Source organism: Antrostomus carolinensis, unplaced genomic scaffold, assembly GCF_000700745.2.
Source record: "Antrostomus carolinensis isolate BGI_N321 unplaced genomic scaffold, ASM70074v2 scaffold39399, whole genome shotgun sequence".
NCBI classification, from domain to species: domain Eukaryota; kingdom Metazoa; phylum Chordata; class Aves; order Caprimulgiformes; family Caprimulgidae; genus Antrostomus; species Antrostomus carolinensis.
In genome coordinates, this window is record NW_010339933.1 from 1 (window position 1) to 8,308 (window position 8,308).

The window sequence follows — 8,308 nt, forward strand, 5'->3', positions numbered from 1 at the left end:
TTATATTATATTATATTATATAGTTTTGTTTTATTTTTTTAATTTTATTTATTTTATTTTATTTTTTAAGAGAACGAAATATCCAAGTCCCATCCTGAGTCATCTACTTCTTCCCTTTTTTACTCTTTTCTCTGATTTCCTTGCCCAGCTCTTTCCCAGCTCTTTCTCAGTTCCTTGTCAAAGCTGTTTCCCCTCCATAGGCACACTGGTTCCTGCTATGTCTCCTGGTACAGCCAGTCCCTGTCTTCTCTCCTGCCTCAATGCTTTCTTTTGGTCAGTGTGTCTTCCCTGCTCCTCCACACACTCCTGCATTGGGAACTGGCTGTAAGAGGCACTGATACAGAATCATAGGATAATTTTGTTTGGAAAAGACCTTTAAGATCATCGAGTCCATCCATAAACCTACCACTGCCAAGTCCGCCACTAAATCATGTCTCTAAGCACCACATGTATATGTCTTTTAAATACCTCCAGGTATGGTGATTCAACCATTTCCCTGAGCAGCCTGTTCCAATACATGACAATGCTTTTGGTGAAGAAATTTTTCCTAATATCCAATCCAAACCTCCTCTGGTGCAACTTGAGGCCGTTTCCTCTTGTCCTATTGCTTGGTACTTGGGAGAAGAGACCAGCACCCACCTCACTACACCCTCCTTTCAGGTAGCTGTAGAGAGCGATAAAGTCTCCCCTCAGCTTCCTTTTCTCCAGACTAAAAAACCCTATTTCCCACAGCTGCTCCTCACAGGACTTGCTCTCTATATCCTTGACCAGTTTCATTGCCCTTCCTTGGACATGCTCCAGCACTTCAATGTCTGTCTTTCAGCAAGGGGCCCAAACCTGAACACAGTACTCGAGGTGCAGCCTCGCCAGTGCTGAGTACATTAGGACAATCACTTCCCGAGTCTTGCTGGCCATCCTATTTCTGATATAAGCCAGGATGCTGCTGGCATTCTTGGCCACCTGGCTCATATTCAGCCAGCTGCCAACCAACACCCCAAGGTGCTTTTCTGCTGGGCAGCTTTCCAGCAAATGATAGTTGCTTTCTACTCTCTCCTCAATCTTTTCCTCTGTTTCTCAACCCTCAGACTCCAGTCAGATATTTCTCTGTTCACCATTAACCTCCAGCCACAGCCCCATTTCCCTAGGCTGATTCTGGTCTTGTGATCTGTCACAGCTCTTGTATCTTTTTCCTTTCCTGCTGCTGGGAATACACCAACAAGCTCGCTAGGACCATGAGCAAGCAGCTTCCTTGGCATCCACCGCCCTTGGCCCACAGCCACCCGCAGGCAGTAAAGTGAGTCCTGTTGCTGTGTGATCAGGTCTCCTGCTACACCCTTTCACAGGTGGCTGTGGAGCATTTAAGCATTGCCGAGAATGAGATCTGGCTGCTGAAAGCTCCAGCACATCTGTAGTGCGTGCAGTCTGCTTTCTTCTGTCTAGGAGTCAACATTTTTACTTGATTTGGTATGATTTTCACAGGGACAACAAACACTCTCTTCCAGAGATTTCTCCTGGTGGGCTAGAAGCCCATGTGACTATAGATCTCTGAAGAGGTTCCTGTCTTTATTTTTAATGGTCAATGTATTTTCTTCTAGCTTCAGTTTTAGAAATGGATCATCTGCTTTTGGCTTTTGTTGGGTTTTTTTGTTGTTATTTTATTGTTGTTGTTGTTAAAGGTGGAATCTGATACGAGAACTGTCTACCTTTGCAATTAAAGTTTGTAAAATTGAAATAGCTCGTTAGAATGTTTTGATACTGCAAACGCAAGTCCCAGCTGTATTATTCATTGAGGTAGGTTTCAGTGAATCCTCAATGTCACTTTATTGCACTAGTGTTAGCTGGGCCATATTGTAAAATAAAACTTAGCTGTACACTAAGCATGACCAGATCAGATAATAAAAAAGATAGTCCTTGCCCTAGAGAAATTATGATTAAGATATAAAATATACTAATTCGATATAGATGGATGAGGAGAACAACTTGAATTATACTTGTAAGCTTTTAGGGTGCTGGGATGTTGCTTATAAAAGATTGATATTGCAGCACAGAAGTTTTTAAATTATTAACACTTCGCAATGTGTATCGGTAGTGGGAGAAGTAACAAGACAGAAGGTAACAATGCACTTATTCAAAAGAACAGCCCACAGGTAGTGGAGTCTGGCAGTACTGGTAGACTGGCTACCAGAGTAGACATTTCAGTATTGATTGAGAGGTCATAGATGAAGAGCCCTGGAAGTGCAAACAAGGAAACTTTATTGACCACAAGAGAAAGAGACAGTGGAGGGATGCACACCATTAAAAATCCCACCCTGTGCTGGGCCAGAACTGACTACACTCATTTCATCGCCAGCAATGCCAGTCTAAAGTGTTCTCGGAGGCTTTCATTGCTGCTGCGGTGCTGAATTCTTTCCCAGTCAGTTTTTCACTAGCTTTACCAGAAGAAGGTTTTTACTAATGCTTATCCTGAGCCCCCCTTGGTACTGTTTAAGTTCATTACCTGCTGTCATATACACATTCAAGGTGGAAAAAACTCCTGGGTTGTGTTCAAATTTTAATCTATGGATCTTTTTTTGCTGAACTGATATTAGGCTCTCACTCTGCACCTTGTGTCTGTGCAGTGGATTATTTCTGGTTAAATATAGAATTTTGCATTTGCTGTGAAGTAAATTGCATTTAATGTTCATATTTTTTTCTATATTTATACAGCTCACAAAATGAGTAATGAGAGCAGCTGATCAATTTTTACTTAATGGATAAAAAATACTTTAATTTTCAAACATTCATATTGGAGAGTAAATCCATTGATTTGCAGAACCCTGTTAGTGGTTAAAAGCAGTATTTAAACTACAGATGCTTTTCCTGACGATTGTGCACATGTAAAGTAGAAGTGGCACTTTCATGAAAGCCCTTGTCGCTTGCCCATGGGAGGCTTTTCATTGATTTCAGATTTCAGACTGATTTTCAATAGAATCAGTCATGTCCTAAACATGCCACAGTGCTCAATAAATGTTTTTCCTTTTATTTGTGTACATTGCATAACATGGAGAAGTGTTAGTCAAGACAGGACAAGATTTTTTCCCTTTTAAGGTCCCCATGCATAGTGGGAAAATGGTACTTCTGTTTATACACTTTTCATTATTTCAGCCAGCTTCCCTTTTTTTTTTTTTTTTTCCCCCAGAAAATATCTCTGCTTGGAAGCTTTTAGAATTAAGGATTCAGCTGAGGATGTATTAAATAAATGCAGTGTGCAACAGTTTATAATAGACTGGAATTAAGTTTTTGATCTCAGATGACTCAGCTGACTTCCCAGGCTGTTGTGACTGCTAATGTATAACCCTGACATTTATTTAAAAAAAGCCTGTCACAGAAGGAGTGAAATAATAAAACTATGAGTGATTCTTCCTCCCTGATCCCTTAATCCACCCTTAACTCTTAAGCCGTCATTGCAGGAAGAATGACTTTTAACTCTTCAAAAGGCTTCCACTGTTCAGATTCAAAAAGTTTGGGAGCATCATTAGAAATTAATACTAATCTTATTCCAATGAAGTTGAATGGGCACATTTCTATAATTAAGTAAGAGATTAATTTTGTATTCAAAATGGCAATACTAAAAAGAACTGCTGAAAATGAAGCACTGTCACAGTGAGTACAAGACTAAACAGGCTTTATAATACGTAATTAAATAAACTGTTATACAAATGATGTGCTTGTATGCCCCTTTCTGTACTCAGTATCTTTCTGGCTGAACAGGCTGCACTATAACTCCTGTCTTCTTCTTCCATTGTATGTACACATACTTTTATAGTTATGGGAACGGGTATCTCAGTTGTCTTAAATCCATCCTGCAGCTGTGGCTGTGATGGAAAAGAAATTTCCTTCTTTTTATCTCTTGTTTGGTGTATTATTGTTATGTTTCAATTATTGCTACTACTACTACAAAAACTACTAGTACAAGAGTTTATATTCTGATAGCACCAAGGATTTTTAACTACAGAACTATATATTTACTCTTCCCCAAAGGAACAGGGAAAAAGACAAAATGCAAAATAAATATAAGAAAGGACAAAACTATGATATAAAATGGGATGTTATGCAGTTTATTAATTCTGATTCATAAAAATATAAATATATATCTAAGAATTTGCCTCAAATGAAAGATATTCCAAAATAATACACTATAAATAACCATCACTGATATTTTCATATGTAAAAAAATTAAAAGAATCATTACATTCTTGATGGGTAATTGTGTAACAATTTACTGGATCAAAAAAAAAGTCAGATTTTAAGGAGGATACTGGGTTGCTTTGCTGTTTTTACAGCTCATATACACTTTCTTTGTGGTACAGTCCTGTACAATATTTATGTACTGAATATATTTGAAATATACAAACAATTATTCAAATTTTTCATATGCTCCATGAAAATGCAAACCATTTAAAATATTGATAAAAATAACCAGAAGTATTCTCTAATTGCTCAAATGCAGCTATCAGCTGAAGATTAAGCTCATATTCACTCTGTAGTACAAGTTATAGTTTTATGTGTAGTGTTATTGGTGATAGTGGTTTTCATTACAGATACTGTGCAGTAAAATGTTCAGTCAGCTTATGGTTTTCTGTAAAGAAATCAGACTTCTGATATCTTGTAGAAGAGTTTTTCTTTCAAGTTACTGGTAACTGATAAGACTTGTTAGATACTTTGGTATAAAATTCTGTTCTCACATAGTATGTATTTGGATAGATAACAGGAAACTAAAAGGAACCTGAGGACAAATAAGCAGTCAAGTGATTTACTTTAATAAATATTTAGCTTAGTCTGTGAATGCCGGATCAGTGCAATTCATACTCATTTCTAATGCCATTTGAAATAAGTTGTAATATCAAAATTAAGATGGAACCATTAGGTTAAAGTACTCCTGACTGGAAACACTTTGAAATATAAAGACTTTTCTTTGAATGATACCCAGCAAAAGGGAAATCCACAGGGAATAAACTGTGAAAAAACTTCTAAAGCCTTTTGCCTGAAGTATTTCCCGACGAAGACATAAATCACAGGGTTAATGCAACTGTTGGTAGTAGCCAGAGTATAGCCAAACTGCTCTCCAAAGTTGAGCAGTTCCCCCCAGAAGCAGCCTTTGATCACTTCTGTCTGGTATAAAATATCAAGGAATACAAAAAAATGGTATGGAGTCCAGCACAAAAGAAATACCAGTACCACTGTAAAGATCAGCCTGGTGGCTTTTGTGCCTTTGTGGTCCTTGCAGCTCTTTGTTCTGAGTGTTCTTCGTTCTCTTGCCTTTTTTTGTAGGGAGTGAATGGTAGAGAAATTAAGGAAGGTGATTGCTGTAGATGGCAACGCAAACCCCACTATGTTGAATACCAGCTTTTCAGCTGTTACCCACAATGGGGTGGGGAAGTCTAAAGTGCATGCTGAAATATTCCACAGGGGAAAGTGCTTCACAGTCCGAAACATAAAGGTTGGAACACTGAGAAGGATGCCAAAAAACCAGGTGAGCAAGCAGATCCCTTTGGCCATAGTTTTGCTCCGTATCCTTCTGTGGTTCAAGGTATGAGCAAAAGTCAAATAGCGATCCACGCTGACTGCCACTAGCAAGTAGATGCTGGTGTACATGTTCAGGCTGATGGATGCGCTGGTGCTGCGACAAAGGAAATTGCCAAATGGCCAGTTGAATTCATTCCTGATATTCTCTGCCCAGAAAGGGAGGCAGGTGAGGAAGATAAGATCAGCAAAAGCTAGGTTCATAAGGTAGATTTCAGCTATCTTCAGGGGCCCCTTGTGCAGGCAATAAGTAAGGAAAACAAGTATATTTCCAAGCATCCCAATAACACAGATGGTGTCAATATACTTGGGTACTATATAATACACGATTTCCCACCAGTCATCCAAGTCTGGGCAAATACTTGAGTTGCTCTTGTTTTCACTCTGGTTTGAGGAGGAAACATTCAGAAGAGGAGTTTCAGTCATTTTTCTTAAATTCTGAAGTGAACAGGAGACCTTTTTGAAACGAAAGAAAGGGACTGCAAAAAAGAGGCAGAAAATTCTGAAAGTTGTCTCCTATCAGTGGTGTAACAAACATTTAACTGCTGGAAATTCTTTATTAGTGCTCACTGATTATTATAGGCTAGATCAATCCATGCTTCACATGTACAATAGTGAGAAATGTTCCCAGTAAGAGTGAGGATGTAACTTCCTCTACATCCTATGAAATTTCCTCTCTTTGCTGCCATTGTTTAAAGTGGCACAGAGGAAGAAAATTACCAGTTTAGTGTAAGTAGTGCTCCAAGTCTCCTCCAGAATAACGACAGAAACAGATATAGCCAAATTCCAGCTCCCTGAGAGTAGCAGGAGTCACACTGGTGACACAAAGCTAGTTTTGCACCCTTCACTGCCCTTTCTCTTACTCTTATTTTCCACACTATGTATAATTTTAGCAGGATGATGCCCGTTTTCCCAGAACTGGCAATGCTACTCACTGTGCGGATCATTTTTTTTCTTAACTTTGCATTCTTTTGTTCCCTCTCAGTTCCTCCCATTCTGAAGTTTGAGTTCAAAATTACTGTTAGATTAGACATCTTATTGCCCTTAAATGTCAACAATTGTAATAAAAAAACCATTGACTCTTCCAAAACCTTATGCTTAAAATATTGCCTGGAGGGAAGGCCTCTGCTGCACCAAATTCACTCTTCTCCAGTTCAAAAATTTAATCTGAGTTCAGCTGGAGAGAGGCAGCCCCAGCCTCCAAAGCATTTAGGCTTTTTTAGCGTTGGCAATACTTTTATTTCTCTCTGTTAACTCCATGCAAGATTGCGCAGGAATGAGGGTGGAAGTAAGACGTTATCCTCCCATGAAAATGCACTGGGTTGCCAGAGCTTACTCCTGTGGTGACTTTATCCTCCTGATGTTGTCACACTCAACCATAATGTCTTGATCTTGGTTTTTATATTCAGTCTCAGAATCATTACATTAGACATGATATTACTGAGCCTGTTGTGATGTCTAACATTTCAACATTTCATACCCATGTGGAGCATGTCAATCATAAAAAAGAATACATTTAAAAAACCTAATATTTTGCAATCAGTCATCCTGAAGGTTAACTTTCTGCTACAGGTGTTTGACTCTGCTCTTTCAGTTTCTGTATTTTTTACACCAAGTAGATAGATAAGGATAGAATCTCTGAAGAGAACATTTAGGACCATTGTTTGTCTCTTTTACATATATGTACAGTATTAGTGATACCTGTATCTGAGCAGCTTGCAAAACTTAACTCTGTGATACCTCTAGGAATTAGTTAAGTACTAATATTCCACATCACGCAATTTGGTACTTAATGTACAGATCATTTTTCATCATTGCAGAATTAAGTAGGCATCAAAGTCTTGTCTGTGTTCATAAACTCAAGTTGGCAGTCTTGTCAGGAAACTGGGCTACAGCAAAAGTTAACACAGCTCTCTGGCTTCAAACATCTTCCCTCACAACAGTCTTAATATTATCTAGTTCACTGGCAGTCTCATGCAAACTAAGATAACTCAAGAGGACCTAAAACTGCAGAGAAGATATACAGAGAGCAAATAATTGACTGATTAGCATCAAAGAGGCTATTTGTGAGGCAGCAGGAGCTTTGATAGCAGGAGGCTGGCTAAGGTGTGAGAGTAATGGAAGGAAGTCTGTAACACTATATGTCAAAAATAACATAGAAGATAACAGTTAAACATTTCTTTCTGTAAACAGTTATTACGTTTTCTAAGCATAGAGGAAAAAGAAGTGCTTATTTTCCTTACTTGCCCATTTTCTGATGATTTCTTACTATCAGTTTATGCCAGTCACTTTGCACACTTTGGATGTGATCTCTGGGCTGGAGCCATGAGTTCATACGCAATGGTTTAAACTAAAAACTTCAGAACCACCTACTTTCCATTGCAACCGAGAGCTTAGCCACAGCTAAATCTGAGTTCTTGTTCAGCTAGTAATTTTATGTGAAGTTTGTTATCAGCAAAATTTCTTCTATAGTCTACTAGCCAGTACTACTCCAGATGGCTTCTTGGCAGAAAATGCAATTAATTTTTAGTTTCTTAATTTAATTTCTTCTTCAAAGACAATTTTATTCTGCAAGTATTTTTAAGTATCTAGTAGTAATGGACTAAAATGAATGGTTTTCTGTTTATTTACTTAACAGATTCCAGTCATCTTTTATGCAAATAATGACATTTTCCTACTTTAAACTCCTTTCTAATTAATTTACACATATAGTGAATCTATCACTATTATTATTATTATTATTATT

General features: G+C 38.1%; 1 protein-coding gene across 1 annotated transcript; it reads right to left on the bottom strand.

Moving 5' to 3' along the window:
* Positions 1 to 4,902: 4,902 nt before the first annotated feature.
* Positions 4,903 to 5,988, bottom strand: BDKRB1 (bradykinin receptor B1). The gene has a single exon (XM_010176017.1). It carries the CDS (start codon positions 5,986 to 5,988, stop codon positions 4,903 to 4,905), a length of 1,086 nt encoding a protein of 361 aa, XP_010174319.1.
* Between the last annotated feature and the right edge of the window lie 2,320 nt (positions 5,989 to 8,308).